The following is a 17,332-nucleotide window of genomic DNA, read 5'->3' on the forward strand; positions in this document are numbered from 1 at the left end:
CAGAATTCCAGGATTTATGGAAGGAATTATTATTACTGTTAGTGTGCGGGGCCTCCAAAAGCGCGGGACACAGTGCGACCGCACCAGTCACACCCCCCCCCCCCAAAGGGCGACTGTGCGTGAAGTAACAGACCTTCCCTCAAATTCCGCAGGTGGTGGCGTTTTTTTGGGTTTTTTGAAAATGTGAAATTTCAGTCTGAATTCTGTAAGTTATGACCAGTACCCCGTTTTGTAAGAACTCTGTTTCTCATCATACACAAACTGACTTACAGAAACACAGTCTACTCTTTTCTTCTTCATAGGCCTGTCTGGGTCCGTTTGTAATCCGATCATCGGCCCTTAGGGCTGGACATGGGTTAGGGAAGCAACAATTTCGATCTGGTATGTGCTGGAACCGTTGATATCCGTTTAAGAGAGACCGACTGTATCGTATAGAAAATGTGTGCTCAGGATACAACTTACGTATTTTAAACTTTAATGAATGGCTGAGAAACAAGTTATGGCTCCATATAATGACTATACAACAGCGCTTTTCAACCGTTGATCCACGGACCAGAAGTGATCCGCGGAGGTGGTCTTCAGGCAGACTTGATAATTTTAATTATAACTTAATGAAAAACGATAGTTTTCATATCAGTGATAATAATGGTCCAAATGAAAATTAGACCTTCATCCTTAGGGCAATCATATCTAATCGAAGAAAATACTAGAAATCCCAATACTGGAATACATCCCTATATGGGTCAGGCATCTTCAACCCGTCGCTCGCCAGCACCACGGTGCTCCCTGAAGTAACCAGATGCTAGATGCTCGCGTCCAATTTTGTGTGCACGTGAGCACTTGATCAACGTTCCAATTAAACACCTTGTACAAATTGTATTCAAGGATTGAAACCATTCTGATTTCATGCATTGCATTCGTATGTCAAACTTGGCGTAAGGGTGCTCTTCTTTTGATGATGGGGACAAGCAGTGCTCGCGACTAGAAAAAGGTTGAACACCTCTGTTATAGGTCATCACTAAGTGTGTGTGTGTGTGTGTGTGTGTGTGTGTGTGTGTGTGTGTGTGTGTGTGTGTGTGTGTGTGTGTGTGTGTGTTTATTTTCTCTTTTTTTTGTTTATATTGTACCGTTTCGTATTTTGCTGTTCACTGTGTTTTTTTGTATTTTTGTCTGATTGTGAGCGTGTATTTGAAATATATAAAGAAAAATTTGAAGCAAATTGAAACTAAAAAAATTCAATTTATGGCAAATTTGCTGAAGAGTCGGGAAATAAAGGACTGCAGCAAGAATCACAGGAAACCAAAACATTCATTATTACAGGAATAGGAGGCGGTGACGGAGACTTTCATTGTGAAAAACTGATAAAAAAATACGCAGAAACACGAGACAGTGGCAATTACCACCGAAACCGTCGCCATAAGTCAACAAAATCACCAATAGTTGAATATGGCAAAATATGTAAAATCGAAAAAAATGAATATTTATATTTTTAGTCATAATTATCACAGTATAATTATTACTGTTAATGTGCGGGGCCTCCAAAAGCGCGGGACACAGTGTGAACGCACCAGTCACCCCCCCCCCCCCAAGGGCGGCTGTGCGTGAAGTAACAGACCTTCCCTCAAATTCCGCCGGTGGTGGCGTTTTTTTGTGGCGTAACTTTCATACATGTTATGAAAGTTATCTTCATTCACCAGTTTAGGTAAACATTACAAATTCGAATGAGCTTCATTGAAAAAAAAAATGTAACAAAACCATTGGGGCGTACGCAAAGGGGGGGTTTTTGGGTTCTAACTCCACAAGCCGAGATTGTAGTGTTATTTTGCAGGAAAAAACGTACCCTTGAAACCCCCTCCCCCCCTTGAGAAAATTCTGTGTACGCCTATGAACAAAACTGTATGAATTTGGAACGGATGAAAGCATATATATAGGAATGTCCCGTAAAGTACGGGACGCGTGATCATGCGGCTCATGCCGTTAGTTACAGGTGCGTCGAATTGTTCCAGCTATTTAACTGACCCAGAAAGATTGAGAAACGCTGCTCTAGCATTTTTTTTTTCACGAAAATTTCTCGGCAACTGTTTCTCCAAACTGTTTTGAAATGCCAGATTTTGGCGATAAATCTCGAATTTAAGCCTTGAATAAAAAAATTCGAATAATAGCCTGATAATGAATGTATAAAAAAAAGACATTAATCATTTGAGGAATGCCGACGTAAAAGAACAAAGGAAAAAAAAATGGATTCCGTTCAGTTAAGTTTCCAAGATAGTTGCCTGTTGTCACGCTACTGGTTAGAAGTTACTCTAGAAGCAGTTGCAGTGAATAACATTTCGCACAGATCTATTAATTATATTTTTGCTTTCTCCACCATCAAAAACCAGCAACAAACATCCCGTTATTTCGGGAGAAGCCGGAAAAATCTACCCGGAATTATTTTCCCCCGAAAAAAAAAAAACTCCCGCTGAAAACGAGTCGACATTTTTAATCCGTTAGTCACGCAAAACTCTCTACTAAGGGAAAAGCAATGGAAAATGCTCTTAAAACTTCGCAAAATACAGTAAAGTCTTCACCCACTCTTTTCTATCCCCGGGGAGAGAGAGAGAGAGAGAGAGGGTAACAAACAGCAAGAATGGTTACGATAAGGTGCAGAGTTTCCTCTCAAAACAACAAATGAATGGCAACGCAACACTAAGCTCAGAAGCGACGTGTTACTTTTAACTTTTAACACCATTTCCCGAGGAAAATTCCGAGTTAGGGGGGTTAACGCGAAAAATGGGGAAAAGTGCTGAAATTATAACGAAAGAATAAAAGAAACTGGAGATTTTCCACTACACTTTCCTGAAAATGAGTTAAAAATCTACTTGAGTTTTAAGTGGTTTAAGTTCAATTAGGGGGGTGTCTTTGAACATTCGAGAACATGAATTTTTCCCCTGATTAGAGTTTTAAACTCCGCGCTTTGTGTTCGAAATTTGCAACAAAGTAAAATAAAAATCATGGTCTGTACTGAAATTATTGCGGTTATGAATGGAGTGGATAATTGGTTTTAAGATGCATTTTATATGCAGAATATATTGTTCCGGGTTTTGTCTTCACAAATCCTGGAGATGAGTAAAGGCACTGAAATAAAATACAGGACGTCGCAGATTAATTTATAGAGCAGCAATTCACACTTAATTACAGAAACTATTCCACGCACGATGAAGCACGTTGTTTCCTGATGCGGTCTATGTCGAGGTAGACTTAACACATACAACCGTAAAAGGTTAAGTGTCCCGTGGTTGCAATTCCACAGAAATTTAATATAGTGGCGTATTTACGGGGGGGGGGGGGTGGCTTAGCAGGCTATAGCCCAGGGTGGCATATTTGAAGAATGAGTGGCCAATAAAATTTGTAGAGTGGAAGAAGGGCGGTGAAATTTGTTTATATAACCCTGGATAAATCGGCATCTGCTCAAATACGTCAGTGAGTGACCAAAGAAGTGCACTAAAAAGTTTGCAAGCACGTGAGTGAGCAAAACAGTGACTTAGAGCGTGAGCAAGCCTGTGAGTGACTAAAAAGTGTGTGCAAGCATGTGAATGGCTAAAAGAGTGACTTTAGAGACAGGTGTACAGGCCGGAGTGACGAAGTGGAGGAAATAGTAGTGAAGAAAAATTGGACTACAATGGAAAACCATAAATTCGCCTCTGCTTAAGTATCCTGCACGATATTCTCAGATCGCTCATGTACAGTTCACTTCACAGAGTGATCAGCGGTGCCTTCCCAACTCACCTAATTAAGTGAACCGCGACTCGTTTCCAAATCAATGAAGTGGCCCGCACTCTATTAAAGGTTTAACACCCTTGGTATAAAGATCATTATATTGTACCTCAGTACATTTATGGTCACTAGTGAAACAAATGACGCATCCGCAAAGAGCAAGTTATTTTGATACATTCTTTTTAATTGAAAGTACTTATGTTTCTGTAATCAACGAGTTATTTAGCCCGCCATCACACGCAAGGGGGTGTTTTGCACCCCACACTGATATAAAAAGCACAAATTTCCTATAACTTTCCTATTTTTGAAATGCATAACCCAGCGTAGCTGCCTCTAAGATAATTTTATGGTAGGGGAACGTGTCAGATGCGAAATTCCCTCGTTTGTTCACTTGGATATACATAGATACTTGGGTGTTTAGCAACTCTTTCGCGTCCTGGTGTTACTTTACTTCCATAAAAATGTCTCTCCATTTCAGTCACAAAGAAGAGATTAAACACCTATTAAAATATTTTGCAATGTTGCTACGGATGAAAAATATATAAATGAGTGAAATTGCTATGCGTCCAACGAGCTATATCTTCGGAAAAAGATCTTGAGAAGATGCCTAAGGGGCCGTTCAAGTATTACGTAAGCAAATTTTGAGCCATTTTCGACCCCCCCCCACCCTTGTCAGCAAAACTTTCGCCGCCCTCCGCGCCTTGTCAGCGAAATTTCGTCATCAGCTCTGCCCCTCTGAATCCTAACGCATATTGGTGGGATCAGAGACGTATACAGGTGGGGCCAAAGGGGGGCTTGTGCCCTCCCGACGATCAAAAATTTCTTTTTTAATGCAAAAAATATCTTTTTGATTGAAATTTCGGAAGAAAATACCTTTATATGTTATTATAATCAATTTCTGTTAATTTCAATGTTATTTGAAGGCTATCAACTCAAAATTTATTTTTAATAAATTCATTGCGACCCACCGTCTAAGCCATATAATGATAAATCGCATAAAGGCCCTCGTCCCGCGGACCAAATATGGCTCTGGGAATTATCTGATGCTACCTACTCTCCTCCAACCTAATTTTGTAAAAATTAACTAAGCGCCCCATTTACAGATCACTTAAGTGTTCTGTGGCTCAATTCCACATTTTCGGATCAGTTAAATGACCCGGGACACAGTTGCAGGACACTTAAGCGGTCCGTGACACATTTAGAGATTCCTTGAGTGACGTGTGACGTAGTTTTAAAGCATTTAAGTGGTCCCTCGTGCGGTTCTACATCACTCAAGTTACCCGCGGCACATTCTCAGATTATTTAAGTGATCCGCGGCATATAATTACGGATCACTTGAGTGATGTGTGGCACAGTTCCAAAAGCACTTACGCAGCCCGGACACATTTCCAGATCACTTGCATCCGCGAAAAATTTAGAGATCACTAAAGTGGCTCTGTAGGGCACTTATCAATAGGGGGGGGGGTGTTACTTCGAGTGCCCACAAACTATCGAAAGGTTTTTCTCGTTTCCGGCTCACCGAGTAAGATGTCATTAAGAATATTTCATATTTTCATAATTTTCATGAAGGGTGGTTGATGACGCAAGCATTATCCAAACCCCCCCCTCCCCTCTTGTCATCAAAAGTCAGCAAATCGGAAAGCCCTTCCACCCATCGATGCTAACGTAATACTTGAATGGCCCCTAAGATGTAGAATCAGGCATCTCCGACCTGTTACTCACGAGCACCCATAGCGATCTACCCTTGTCTAATTTCGTGTTCGCGTGCACTTGATCACCTTTCCGATCAAACACCTATAGTCACTTCATGCATTTGCATGTCATAATTACCGTTAGTGGTGCTATTCTTTTGATGATGGGGTGCCGGCAGTGCTCGCGACTAGGAAAAGGTTGAAATGAACGTTCCATATTCTACTGCTACAATTTCGAATAAAGAGCGTATGGCAATGTTTGTTGCATTCTTCACCATCGCTGCAATAAATGCAAGCGTGCTATTATTATCAATGAAATGAATGAAATCAAATGACTTTAGGAAAAGAAGGATCTCTTTCTCATGATAAAGGCTCTAGACCAGTGATTCCAAACGTGGGCGTTAGCACCCCCTTGGGGGCGATGGAAAGTTCCAGGGGGCGGTAGAAGCTACGGGTTTAACATACCCATAGTATCCTATGGGTTAGATTGCGTTGGGGGGGGGGCGATGGGAGAAAACAGGTTGGGAAACTGCAAGTTTTCATATCAAATAAATGCAGGTATTTACTCGTAATTTCTTCCATTTTAACTAAATGTTGTTTTGAAGATAAAAATTTAGTGAAATTTGAATGAAAAAAACGTTTCCCAAATGAAATTAAGTAGTGCGGTGAAAAAAATAAAAAAAACACTTATCTTACTTTACTGTAACGCGCACGCTAGCGGGGAAAGACGGAAAAGATTTAAATTTTCACCCTCTATTACACGAACATGCATTGGTGACCGACCGCTAAACTACAATCACTAACTATTTACAGTCGACATAGAAAAGAAATGCCGCACTTATTATTTATATTAATCTTCTATTTACATCAATATATTTAACTATTATATCAACTAATTGTTATTAAAAGCTCTATAAGAACATCATACTTTACATTATAATGCATATATTAATAAAAAAAATCACAATTTTTACACAAATGAGAGTTTATTACTTATATGGTCTGCTTTTTTGATATGTAATTGCGCTTCATTACTTGATTCGTTCCTAGATGGTGCTAAGTGTAACCAAACAAGTATTTCAACCTAATAACGTGATAGTTTTCTACAAAAAAAACCACACACACACACACGCTCACTTCACGGTGAATTATGTAGAACAGTTGAAGGAAAAATTTGCAACTTACTGTGGAGGTGGATTGCCTTCAGCCTCGCAGACAAACGTCGTGCTATTGTAGATATTGACAGTCGCTCCGGGATTCGGCGAGATCTTCAGGATCTGTGGTTTATCTGGAAATAAAATGAAGAGAATCGTTCTCTGTGTATTCCAAGAAATGGATAGTAATGATTAGTAGCCTTTGCCTGTTGATATTGATATCGATTACTTTTAATTGCAGTCAAGCACTTGGAACACGTATTCCTGCATGTACCAGTTCGTTAGAAATTCCGTATAGAGGAATGTGTACGAGATACGTGTTCGGTAAAGTAGTAGCACGAGGTTTTTCAACAACTAACTGATGCGAAGATGAATTTGGGGCAGAGAAAAAATTCAACAATTGTAGTCTAGTGGTCAAGGGCTGCTCACCCAGCAAGTGAGAGATCATGGGTTCGATTCCCCGCAAGGGTAATTGAATATACTTTCTTTCCTAAATTAATCTTCACATCAGCGAGTTGATGAGAAACCTCCGTATGGATAGTGAAGAGCGACATCATCCTAGAAGTAGTAGCAAAAACTCGGTTGTAAAGACATCGAAGTTTCCTCGACATTTCGTCGTTATAACCGAGGTGTCATTACAACCATATTTGACGTTTTCAATTGAAGTAAATATAATTAGATCCTCACAACCAGAAATAATGCTTATTATGTCGTTATTTAAATATGATTACGGTGACCATATTCGATTGATCAAGAAAAATACGCAAAGTTGGCATCACAAATACGGGTCGTCGCTAACACTCGCTAAAAATTTTGTCAATTGCCGGAGGAGAATCGCCAATTATCATTTATACAAAATGACACTTGGTGACATATGTCATGTGTGATTTAAAATATATTTCATATATTTAAAACAAAAACTATAGCAAATATTAAAGATTAATATTTATTTTCATAGTCATAAGAAGTTACTATAATATAGTTTATAAATTATACAAATTATCTCCGATTTTAGTTTATGTTATGTAAGCTTCATATTGAAAAGACGGGAGATTTTTATAACAAAATTAATAAATAAATAAACATCGGGAAATGCAAAATGACGAAATGCACCATTCAAGTGTCATATTACCCCAATTATGATAAGTAATACGGGATAAAGACGTTATAGGCAAAGCTGATCGATATTATATTCTAAGAGAATCAGCCGGAACCACCAATTATTGACGTTACAACCGAGGACGTTATAACGGAGTTCGAGAAGGTACAGCACGTTTATTACTGTGTGGTAAAAAAAAAAAGATAGAGAGAGACTTTTTCTTTGGCTCGAAAGGCTAGACCGTCCAACATGATATTGTTATCAGATGACGCTTTATGCAGACTGAATTGGCACATTCAGGTAATTGAACCCAAGTAGAGTACACCACATTTTTGTTGGTCTTGCTGCCGATAAGTTATCCGTGTTAGTGAGGTAGGCCTTTCTGCACTACTTATAAGCAGGGTTTGGAATCATTGGTGGTCCAAGACCAGTGATTAGACAATTGGACCATGGAAAAAAAAATTGAGTTGGTTCGTGGAGCTACGTAATACTTGCATCCTGGGACATGAATTATTCAGATCAGATTCATCCTCTGATGCAATCGGCTATTTCTTTTTTACCTAGGCAGTAATTTTCATTAGTTTTTAAACGGGTGCCCTTGGTCAAACAGCGTGGAAACGAGGACTCTCCAGTCTATGACATAGCCACTTGCACTAATTTCTGCTTTATCATTTCTAAAACACGTCTAGCGCACCCGCTAGCATCCCCTTGAGGAACTCCTAGGATCTCCGCGCACCACGTTTTGGAAACCACTGACGTAGGAAAGAACCTACTGAATTTTTCTTAATGATAAAAAATACATAATTTTTCATTCATTTGAATTTGAAAAAGTGGCCGTTATTCGGAAATCGTTGTTCGGAGGTTAAATCCATTAAAGTTAACCCAATAGGATGCATTCTGTTACAAGAAAATCAAGAAAATGTGGCCGTTGTTCAGAGGTTACCGTTGCGTGGAGGTGACCGTTATGGGAGGTTTTACTGTATTTTATTTATTTTTTTTCACAAAGAACCGAAATTACCGCAATTCTTTTTTTTTTGCTCCATAATTTCTTTCAATGCTTTAATTTAAAGCATTGTGTGTGTGTGAAAAGGTCAAATTAAAAAGCTCTATCCATACTTAGAATAAGACAACCATAATGTTCTTTATGAGCATTTTATAATATTTTATCATGTGTATATATTGTTTATAATTTTTGATTGCATTTTTAATTGGGTTGCTGTATTTTTGAAATATATGACATCCATATTTTTATATGGGCATCTTTTTCTCAGCCACCTCGTTGGACATTTTGCCTGTTGGGGCGTTGTATTTTTAATTTGAATTAATTTAATTACCAGCTTTAAGTTTCCATTATTGTTTTAGAACTTGCTGAGACAAATCCAACGGTGCCTCACATAACGGGATAGCAACTATAGCTATCGTTCACACACAGTTTGCACAGTTTTAAGAGAATTCCAGTACTTCAGGTATCGCTATCGTATCATCCTGTGACATTACACCGAGATCAGGCCCCTTTTTATTACATACATTGAATCTTCTTTGAAACGAGATATTGAATAGAAAAGAGAAAAGTAGAAACGTCTTCTAGACGTGCTGTCTAGACTGATTTGAAGTCTCATCTGTTTTCGTGACGCATATCTGGCTTTTGGTTCGCGTTCAAGTCAAAAGATGTAAGAATGAAGCGTGAATGCGAAATGCGGTAGATATTATCAGTGTACTATACGTTAGCCACGGCTTCGCTCACTTGGATTTGGTAATCTGAAAATTGCTCGGCGATGAATTCCCCCCCCCCCACATGACATTTGTACTCTTAATGCCCCCTCCCCCTGGGTTGAATTTTGAGAAAGTCTGTTTTAGTGAATTTCTATATTATAAAATGTAATGCTGACCAAGTGTCATATTTATAGCTTCAGCGGTTTAGGCTCAGCGATGATTGTGCTATATTATAGCCATTGAACTCACTTAAGGATCAAATTTCGAAAATCCTCTTCTTAGTGAGTCTTTACATGGTGTGTATGTTCCAGTTTGGGGATGTTTTTCTGAATCAGCCTGTATAGATTATTTAAGAAGGCATTACGCGTTCGAAGAGAAGAATCCTTGATGAAAATTATTATTGTCCCAGCTATTGTTTGGTCATCGATCAAGTTCTTTCATCAATAAGTCAGTATGGTGTACCGACTGACTGGTAAGAAAAGACTGCTGTGCGACGCCCGAGTGGCGTGATGGTAAGATGCTCGTCTACCAACGTGAAAGTTGCTGTCATGATTCCGGGTTCAAACCAAGGGAGGATATGGACAACATATTATCCCTAACGATCTTGAGGCGACCGCCGATAGACAGCGTCTTCATTTCGAACCCATCTCATTAATGACAGTAAATTTCAGTATAGCGATATGGCCAGAGTTGATGTTTGGTGAAGTAGTCTGGGGTGCGCCGTCAGACACTGCCAATGTCCGTCTTTGCTATAAGCAACAAACGTTCTAGGACAGAGTTTCTGAAACTTTTGCAACCAACGGCTCTCTTGTCTAATTCACGGTTCATCAGCGACTCCCTAACAGAGGCGTACGCGAGGGAGGGGGGTGAAAGGGGAGGGGCATGCCACACCCCACCTCCCAGCTGACCAAAAATGAAGCTTTAAGAAAAGAAAGTTAATATTTTGGTGAAAAAAATAAAAACATTGTTTTTATGCTATATTAACCAATTTTTGCTAATTTAAATGCTTTTGAAGGTTGTTTTGATGCGCTTGTTTTGAAGGATGGCAACTCAAAATGTCTCTGGGGAGGGGGAAATTCCCCCCTCTCCCCCCCGAAGGTCGATCATGTGTACGCCCTCACATCCTAAAATAGTTTAGTAGATATTTTCCCTTATAAAAGAACCACTTCAAAGTATAATTAAGCACAACGATCAATATCTCCAGCTCGCCGCGACGCTCCTAAAAGCCAAGACGCATAATTTGAGAAACATTGACCTCTATTCCTATTGGGGCAAACAATCTTCTTTCAAGTTTTTGCTGGTAAGTTCTGGAACATCGGGTTCAGAGTCCAATCCTGTCCCATAACGGAACTAATCATGGATTTGCCACTTCAAGTGATGTCTCGGAAATAGTTAAAAAAAAGCAGGATTGGGACAGCGATCGGCTACAGTGATAATACTGACGTCACACATTTACTCATTTACTCGAAGATGGTTAGAGCACTGGAAAACCCAGGTTGACTTATCCGCCATCTCTGTACAAAGTATGACGTTGATATTATCGTTACCGCCAATAGCCTTGCCCTATGCCTGCTTTGTTTTAGACGATTAGACATCACTTTGAACAGAAAACTCGCTTTGCCACTCTAAGATGGAAGGCGATGAGTCCGCTCGGTATATTCAAGGAGCCCTAAAGATGGTGGTTAGACTTGTCTGTTAAATCGAGGGGCTCTAATTTGATCTATTCTCTCTCTCATACCATTTCGTCTCGAAACGAGGATTTTCATGTGAGCATCTCGAGGCTATATGTACCGCTTGTAATCCACTTGAAGAGGGCCATTACTTACACTTGACGTCGATGCTGACTTGGAGCTCGGAGCTCTGTCCAACGTCGTTGGTTGCCGAGCAGCTGTACACGGCTGAGTCCGATCGCTTCGCTGGTCTGAATTCGATCTGGTCTTTCAGCGCGTAGATGCTTGAATATCCCGATTTCTTCCATATGACACTCGCCGGTGGATTGGCGTCCGCTATGCAACGCACAGTGACGCTGTCTCCTTCTTCAATGTCTCGGGATGGGCTCCCTTCCAGTCGGATCTCGGGCACATCTGCAAACAGAAGACACGAAATATTATGTTACAATGAATACGAGAAATCCCGTTAATAAGCATAATTATCTACAACTTTGTTAAGTTTGATGGATTTCGCTGAATTTATCACTTTTGACGGTAATTATGCATAGAACCAAAGCGTTGTTGGTAAATTTGTAAAATACAAAAATATATCATTTTTACCAGCGATTATGCATAATGACTTGGCACTGTTGGTAAACATGATAACTCATACTTAATTCATCGCATTTTCCGGTTATTATGCATAATCGTCATTTCGTATTGGTAAATATCATAAATTATTCCCATGGCATGATAAGACTTATAATTTAAATGACGTTGACTACTTGTAATTCTGCATTGGATATAATGAATTCCGGTTTATCGAGTTTTCCCAAACATCCCCGAAATAACGTTTGTATTCTATTTGACGAATTCTGAAATCGAACCTCGTTATCACAAACTCCTATTTAACAAATTTTATGATCGTGCTGCGATATAATGAACTTCCATCAAGCAAATTGATTGATTTTTAATTTAATTCTTTATTATTACGACCACGATTTTAAGCACTAAATCATGAAATTCATTGAATGAGAGTTCGTATTATCGGGATCCGATTATATTTATCAAATGTACTAGATTCATTTGGGATTTTTTTTTTCATATTTACCAAATTAACCAATCACACTAGTGTACTATGCATAATCATTAATAATAGCGACAAATTTCAAGTAGGCTATTTATGAAATTTACAAGGTATAAGCTCGAGCATTATTTATAATCACTCCGGTAAAAGTAACAGCTTTTCCAGCATTCATCAAATTTACCAATAACACTTGTCGTCCCCGAAGTCTCACGTTTCAATCACCGCTGGAAAAACTTTCCCATTTTGTATTTCTTAGCATAGATATACTTTTAACATTATTCTTTCGAATTATGCCACTTTCTTTGATCAGGGCGAGCACGAATCCGGGGGGGGGGGGGGGGGCGATGGCTATTCCCAAGATTCTAATGATATGTGGAAAATTTGTCTGTGCCATAAAATGCGGGATGATCCGATGCAACTACGCAATATGTCTCTTCTCCGACACACCGCCCTGAATCTACCTATCTCCGCTTCATTCGCAGCTGAAGATGCCTGCTTCCACTCCATTCACAGCTGAAAATATCTGCTTCACTCCATTCGAATTTAAAGTTGCCTGGCTCTACTCCATTCTCAGCTATAGATGCTGTCCTCAGCTACATTCTCAGCTATAGATGCTGTCCTCAGCTACATTCTCAGCTATAGATGCTGTCCTCAGCTACATTCTCAGCTATAGATGATCGCCTCCGCTCTATGCGCAGCTGAAGATACCTGCGTTCTATTCGTAGCTGAATATATATGCCTCGGTTTCACTCGTAGCTGGAGACGTCTGCCTTCACTCAGGTGCGGATACAGGAGAGGGAAGACTTCGTGAAAGACCCCCCCCCCTCCCCAAGAGCTGAATAATATGAGAACATTTATCTGTCCCGCAAAATACAGGATGATCAAACAAACTATTTACACAATTCGCTCCTCTCGTCAAGTTGTCTTTTATCCGTGCCTAGATCAAGACCCACCCACACCCAAACTGTGCCGCTCCTAGAAGTGATTGAGACTCTTCCGCAGTCGACGTTAGCAGGTACGTGGGCTGAAAATGAGTATCGTTCGGATGTAGCTCTCGAGCAATAAAGGGTGCTCATATTGAAATGTAGTAGTTTTAAATAACAAGAAAAGAGTGTAATAAACATTAATTATGCGATGTTTGTTTCGCATTTTTGTCATGTCGAGATTTTCGTGGTACATGGCGCCATCTCAGTAAATTTTTGAACTATTTTTAATATATAAGAAAAAAAAGTTTTGCTATAGTTTGTATTTTGAATATCGTGCTTTTTTATGATAACTGGATGCTTTTTTTAAACAACTTTTAATGTGTCAGACTTTTCTCTTAACATGTATACTACTTACGTGCATTATTTTATGTACGGTGTTACAGCATGCACAAAAACGTCTCATGTATGAAGGACACCTAATTTCTTAGGCTGAAAATTTGGAAAAAGGTTTCATCAAAGACTGTTATTTTTTGTGTTTTGTTTTAAGATACATAACAAGAGATATATTTCTCATTTAGAGGAATTTAATGGTTTCTATGATAAATGAGAAATATATATCTCTTGTTATGTGACTTTAATGATGCTAATGAGCAAGTTGATGTGCTGATCATGGTGTATCAGATGAGGAATTTAATGGTTTCTATGAATCTGATACACCATGATATCAGCACATCAACTGGCCCATTATCATCATTAGAGTCAATCCCATCGTACATTGCAAGGAATTGAGTAATGTTTTGGCATAATCCAAGCCGCTCATTGCGATTACAGGAACCTAATGATAAGTTTATCCGAAAAAAGTCCCGTTTGTAAGTACGGTGACAATACATCCGATTTGAACAAATAGGATGAAAGTAAAACGGGTATTCATGAAACGGGACAACTCTATATATTTTCTATTCTACTCCAAAACGGGACTTTTCTTTTTTTCCTTTCAGCTAAAATCCTGCATTTTTGTTATTCAGCTATTGTGAGGCGTTAGAGTTAACTGAACTGTCTGTATATTATATATACAGTGCATATTGCTTATACCGTTCCCACTTGGAACGATTTCCCACTTTGTACGACGGATTTTTGTCGTCCCAAATATTATTAATACTCATTCAGATTTCCCGTTTATAAGCGTTTTCCCTCTTACAAAGTTTTTTCCATGAAGTTTTTTTTTTGATAAACGTTATAAGCAGGATCGACTGTACATCCCTTGAGGAAGTGTCTCGGAAAAAGAAATTTGAATCTAGTCAACTGAAAGAAACTGATTCAGAACAGAAACGAATGACTTTTTTTTCCCCGTCATAAATTTACCTCTACTATAAAGCCATTGCAAAAACAGCTCCACATGTGCATGCATCTCAGCGAACCCTACCGCTGGTTACGAAATCAAGTACGGAAATGTTTGTCAACAAGGGAGGATACAGATAACACCTTCTAGCATCCTACAGTCTTTCAGTCTGATAACGATAACTTACAGAGGAAAAAAAGTTTGGTTAAACCTTAGCTTCAGAAAAAAAAAAAAAAGAACATTATCTGTAGTCCGATAGCTAAAAACGAATATTTTTTCTGTCACGATATTGGTTCTTTGGGACAGAAAGGGGGCTATGTTCTGGTTTGGTGATATCATGATATTGGTCCGTTCCGTTCGTTTTAAAACTGATAATATTCAAATTATAACATAATCCATGATTCTAATAAGCGTTGTTGACTGTACCTAAAACACAGGGATGTAAAAGAAATCCCCAGGTTTTTGGACTGAAGTTTTGGCGATAGAGGAGTCTTTATACATGTTAAAATATGGTCAGCTATCTTTAGAAAAGATGCAAAAAATTTGATAATGACTGGAATAGTTTATAGCTTCTACAAAGTTCCGAAACAGCATGAACGGAAATCGTAATAAGTATTAATGTCGCTATCTAATTGATGTATAATTTGATGAGTAATGCGCTTTCAAATTTAAAACCCCGTTCATTTCTTTTGTTTCAAGATTTGTTACTAAAACCCCAGGATCGTAAGTCTCAATTAATTCCCTTCGTCCTCAAATATTATCGATACTGCAATTCAATTTTTACATTTCGAACTCATTATTCAAGTATTATTTCCTTCATTTCTATTCTCGTGAACATTTCTTTTGAAGTGTTGTTCACTTGAGGATTTATTCATTTCCTGAATTTCTAAAGTGTTCTATAATGTATAAAAGAACTGAAAAGGATTATGTATCACCATTTTTAATGCTACAACATACATACGTTCAACGAAAACTCGCAACTGCCACGATTACAAATATTCAGATATTGATAATTTAGAATACATTTGTATTTAGGTAAATATTGTGTATATTTTTGTCGTCGTAATAAATGGATGCGAAGCACAAAAAAGAATTACTTAATTATAATATACACTGCTGGCCACCCAAATTGCAACACCAAGAAAGACAAGAGATATCGCAACAATATTTATTTTGTAGATAACATGTTGACCAAGCATCAAATTGTTAGCGAATACCACCTGCTCTTTAGATGTAGGTGCGTAGCAGAAAGACACCTGTCATGTAGCGGTACTATCATTTTAGTATCATTCGATGTTGAAGTGTGAGACCGGACGCATGCAAGAAAATGCGCTCCCGATGGGTCTCTGATGTATCATATAATTTAATCATTTAATTAAATCTCTCATATTAACGATTCTGTCTCTCCATCAAGAAACGTCTCATTCGTTTAGTCTATAATTCAGAAGTGGGATGACATAGACATAGATATAGACATAGACAATGACATAGACATAGATATATAGTGATAACGATGATGCTATGCATATCCCACGTGCGTTGATGTTTATGAACTAGAGCCCACAATCGGCAGCTTGCGAAGTTTGTCTTCTCGACGACGAAACAAAAAAAAAAGTTTCTTTCTTTTTCTACTGGTGATTGCCGATGACGTCCGCTGGTTGCTGTTTCCGATGTCACCCGAGGATATCCGAAGTGTACCGAGGATTGCCGAAGTATACTAATCGCTGTTGAGGTTAAAGATTCCGTGGATCTCCGATGTTACCGAAGATATCGATGTCTCCCGACGATTGCCGATGTCACCCGAGGATTCCCGAAGTAGTCTAATGGCTGTTGAGGTTAAAGATTCAACGATATTTCTGATGTTTCAGTGATTCTACGACCTATCCTTGCTGGTGGAAATATGATGTGATGATTTAGTGCGCGATATTAGTATATGCAGTGCGAGATATTAGTGCGTGTATGATGTATATTATTCTGCGACGTTTCCGATGTGTCGAGGTGTTGTGATGGTGATAGTGCGCGAGTGTGATGTTTAAAATTTTGCTCAAACTTTGATTGATCCACAGTGAATTAGTTATTAGGTTATTTCACACATTATTATATGGTTCCACGTTTGACGATGCGAGGGTTATATTAGCGCGCAAGTGCGATGTACAAGATTTTGCGCGAATTTCGATTAATTTTCAGTGAATTCATTTTTTTTTATTCATTTCTTTTCGTGTATATGCAGTGAAGTGATTTATTTTTTTATTGTTGCCATGTAGTGGTGAGTTGAACTATTTTCGTTTCATGATAGGAGTCAATTTAATGCTATATATATATATATCTTCCGTACCATTATTAGGCAATAATACCATAGCACTGGTCATTTTCTTTTCTTTTATTATTTTCTTTTAATATTGCAAGATGTCATTCTTAGCGAAAGCGAGAAAAGGTGACTTGAAAATTCTCGCCGAGGAGCTTGGGGAAACAGTTGATCCCGATTTTAAAGTTGCTGATTTAAAACTATTAATTCTAAACTCGAAGAATTATGAGGAAGAATTTGTTAGGGTCCTTGTCGATACCGTTATAGAAACTAGAATACAACGAGAGATTGATGAGCGCGAGGAAAGGAAGCGTCAAAATGACATGGAGATGAGAAAGCGTCAGGATGAAATGGAGATGAGAAAGCGTCAGGATGAAATGGAAATGAAAAGGATGGAATTGGAATTGGAAAAGAAACGGTTAGAACTGTCTCTAAGTTCAATTGGTGGGGGTCTAGCGAGGGAAAATGATAGTTCATTTAAAGTAGATCTTCATAAACTGATCCCAAAATTTGATATGAAGAATGATATTAGCTTATTTATGACCTCTTTTGAGCGTCAAGCTAAGATCATGTCCATCCCGAAAGAACATTGGGTTACGCATCTCATTAGTGT

At 38.6% G+C, this 17,332-nt stretch overlaps 1 protein-coding gene across 2 annotated transcripts in view; it reads right to left on the reverse strand.

Annotated features, from left to right (window-relative positions):
- Nucleotides 1-17,332, reverse strand: part of LOC149083583 (kin of IRRE-like protein 1) — a 495,202-nt gene that overhangs the window by 117,679 nt on the left and 360,191 nt on the right. For both annotated transcript variants that reach the window (XM_089234100.1, XM_089234101.1), the window contains exons 4-5: nt 11,240-11,497; nt 6,633-6,735 (exon numbers count right to left, since the gene is read on the reverse strand). In XM_089234100.1, coding sequence (XP_089090226.1) covers nt 6,633-6,735; nt 11,240-11,497 — 361 coding nt within the window. The remainder of the gene's footprint in view (nt 1-6,632; nt 6,736-11,239; nt 11,498-17,332) is intronic.

This window comes from Pholcus phalangioides, unplaced genomic scaffold (genome assembly GCF_987345545.1).
Source record: "Pholcus phalangioides strain wild (caught in Gottingen) unplaced genomic scaffold, Ppha-v1.0 ptg000008l_1, whole genome shotgun sequence".
Lineage (NCBI taxonomy): Eukaryota > Metazoa > Arthropoda > Arachnida > Araneae > Pholcidae > Pholcus > Pholcus phalangioides.